The sequence below is a fragment of the Charadrius vociferus genome, unplaced genomic scaffold (assembly GCF_000708025.1).
Source record: "Charadrius vociferus isolate BGI_N301 unplaced genomic scaffold, ASM70802v2 scaffold90, whole genome shotgun sequence".
Taxonomy (NCBI): Eukaryota; Metazoa; Chordata; class Aves; order Charadriiformes; family Charadriidae; genus Charadrius; species Charadrius vociferus.
Genome location: NW_009647222.1, coordinates 8,054,347 through 8,057,590, shown reverse-complemented (window position 1 = coordinate 8,057,590; position 3,244 = coordinate 8,054,347). Strand labels below are relative to the sequence as shown.

At 46.6% G+C, this 3,244-nt stretch overlaps 1 protein-coding gene across 1 annotated transcript in view; it reads right to left on the bottom strand.

Moving 5' to 3' along the window:
- Positions 1–2,210: 2,210 nt before the first annotated feature.
- The window catches only part of SSPN (sarcospan), a 19,977-nt gene continuing 18,943 nt past the window's right edge, over positions 2,211–3,244 (bottom strand). The window contains 1 exon segment of the mRNA XM_009879681.1: positions 2,211–2,582. Coding sequence (XP_009877983.1) covers positions 2,217–2,582 — 366 coding nt within the window. The 3' untranslated portion in view covers positions 2,211–2,216.

Genomic DNA, 3,244 nt, shown 5'->3' with positions numbered 1-3,244 from the left:
CCTCTGTCCTACGCTTCCACAGAGAGCGCAGCTGGAGTCATGCGAGGGATGGGGGGCAAACCAACGTCTGAGTGCAAGCAGCAGAACATCCATCTCCCACGGGAAGCTGGCCCTGGCACTGGTCCGCAAGCGCAGCTTGCAGCGTGCTCTACCAGAGTCGGGGGAGATGGGCTGGTTCCCACCACCACATGTATGGCCCCCCCGATGCTGATGGGCAGGTCTCACATGGCCAACCTGCCTGCACTCTCCACCACTGTCTTGGCTCGCTCCCAGCATGCCCAGGAGCCAGGCTTAGGACTTCGGATGGGTGGAGACATGCGGGCAAGTGGATAGGCACCCTTGCAAATGTGCCCCACAGCCACACTTACCAGTGACTGTTATTTTTAGGTGCATAAAAAAGGCTATTTGGAAGCTGGTCTCAAAGACCTTCATTTTCTGAAGCTCCTCACTTCGCAGCTTGGCAGAGAGCACCTTGGTGACGCTACGTCTACTCTAGAAGCACTTTCCATGACAAAAACTCGAGCACATACATGGAGCAGTGGTCTAGTTGGACCACGGAAGACCTAAGCACTATGTTGTGATCTTCTGACCCTGGAGGTATGCTGGTCTAGCCCTGGGGTGATGTGTCATCACCATATGGAAGACAGTTTTTGGGTAGCATTAGAGCTAGTTAGACAACCAGCTTTTGCCAGACGGGGTTTCTGCTGCAGGAAAAGAAAGTTTTTGTTTCTTTGAAGCCTTGTACAAATTTTATTTGCTTCCTCCTTGCTAATGATCGTGGCACAGTTTTTCTGGCATGTGATTGCTCCACCCCACCTCAGAAACACCCTTGCGCTGGCGGGGATCGGGAAATCCCTAGTCATCGCAGGGTGTGAGCACCAGCTGCCTTGCCCTTGCACAGCTATCAGCAGGCAGCGCAAAATGCTGCTGTTGAGACAGAATTGCTCCTACGCTTAGAGTCCATGCTGTGCAAGTGGAAATGACAGTTTGAGGGACAAACCAACATACTTGTCTCGGTATAAGGTTAATAAGGCATAAAAAGCATCTAGAGCTACACTTTCAGGGTGAAAAAGCACTGTTTGAATGTGGTTTGTTATTCTATACTGCTTATTAATAAATCGTTATTCTCTTGCCCTCATTATTCTAAACGATGTCTTTGGGAGACGGGCAGTCTCTTCTTGCTTCCCTCCCTCCACCCCATTTTAAAAACATTCATTGTTGCAGGGATATATCTTTCAGGCCTGTTGGCCCAACTCCACTGCTGGTGTGTAAGGCTGATTGTCTTCAGAGGAGTTACACCAAAAATGCATTTGGCCTTTTGTGCTTGGAGTATAATTGGTGGAACTGGCTAGACGCCGGGTTTGGGAGCCTGCAATTACAGCAATGTCAACACAGTTTTCAATGTGACCAGTGATTTAGGGTCCTCCACTTTAGGAGTGCAACTCGAGTTTTCTTAAATTGATCTTTTCTCACAAAGTGCCGAGCACTCGTACTTCAGAAACCTGCCTGGGGTCTCAAGCAGGGCCCACCGAATCACCGTTAGTCAACCCACTCATATTTATTAGTAATTGGATTAGGGAACCTATATCATTAGTCACTCTGAAAAGCCTTATGTGTATTTTATATGGCAGTTGTCAATATATTCACTTTGCTGTTGGTCTCAGCCTGTATTTGAAGAGGTCTTGACCTCCCTTATTACTTTTCCATATGGTAAATCCCCATCAGGTTAGCATGGATTATAGCCAGAGCATCCGGAGACAATATATTCCCTAAGCATGATCAGCATAATTATAATTAAGCAGTTTGTACCAGATCCTTATCTGGTAGAAATCAGCATAGCTTGTCTGAAGGCAAGAACAGATATCTACCAGCGAGGGAAATGGACCCTGTTTCTTAAGGGCTGTAGCCCTGCAGATGAGTTCCCAACGATTTTTTAAGCTCTCATTTTGTCTACGGTTATTAAAGAACCTCTTTGGTGAGTATTTGTACAGCTGCATCTTTAGGACTTTGTGACCTCTAGATAGTCTCACAAGGGATGTTTTGCAAGAGCAGCCATAGAAATGCTCCTAAAATGATTGAAAAAGATATTCATTAAAACTGCGTGAATGTTTTTCCTTGTCAAAAACCTTATAAACACTCATCCATCCATGACGTCTATGGTGGCAGTATGCTGACATTTTCTGTTCCCTGGCTACAGCCCCCTGCCAGCCCAGACCCTATACTTTCTGTTGTTGGCCTTCAGTCGCAGTTAAAGGGTAGAACCGAACGCCCACATAAAAGACCTGGTATCTGTGTTTCCACATGACGAAGCACGCCGACAGACACACCAGCGCTGCGATCAGATTGAGAACCATCTGCAGAAGTAAGTACAGGTTGAGCATGCTGGTGAGGTTGCCGCAGTCAGCTGCGTCCTGGTAGATGAAGGTCCTACCGAGGGGGTCTGCAGTGTCCAGTTTGCATTGGCAGGACTCGAGGATGGTATCGCAGGTAAATTTTGTCATCTGCAAATAATGGTGTGCAGCAAAAGCCACTGCCAGAACGCAGGCAACCAGAGCCAGGGCACTCAGGAGAAAATACATCAGCTGAAAGAAAGAAAAAAAAAAAAAGAAAAAAAAAAGAAGAAAAGAAAAAAAAAAGAAAAAAACGAAAGAAAAAACTCTTTTTGCAGTATACAGAAAATGAGGAAGACAGAACGAATGCATGCACATGTATTTCACAGGGAATGCATGCATTCAATGGGCTATCAGGACACTGTGTGCTTTGAAAATTGCAAGACAGCTGTAACTCCCTGGTGATGCAAAGTTCAGTAGGTCATCTCAAAAGCTAGTAATTCTGCCTTGCATATTTTATATGAGTATTGCCTTGCAATTTTGAGACCTGATAAAAGCACAGAGAAATCTGTGTCTCTATACAGCCAGAAGCTTTACAGAGAGGGAGGGAGCATCTTCCTCTACTGTTGTACCTGCATTGGCTAGACTTATAGTCGTCAGCTGAGATAAATTAGCGCAGTTGCCTTGAAGCAGTGCTGAGCAGACTGAGGCTGGGGCTGACATCTTCTCCCAGGCTCTGCTGAGAAGAAGGTGTTTTTTAAACTTTGCTCAGGTGTTATTCCCGGCTCTTGGTTTGCCTGCACAAACAAATCTGATTTAGATTTGCAAATCAGGCAGGGAGGGAGATGGCTGACCTCCCGTTTGCGGCCCGGTGAGTCCAGCCAGCCTGCTTGCTTCCCAGGACCTGCTGTGGA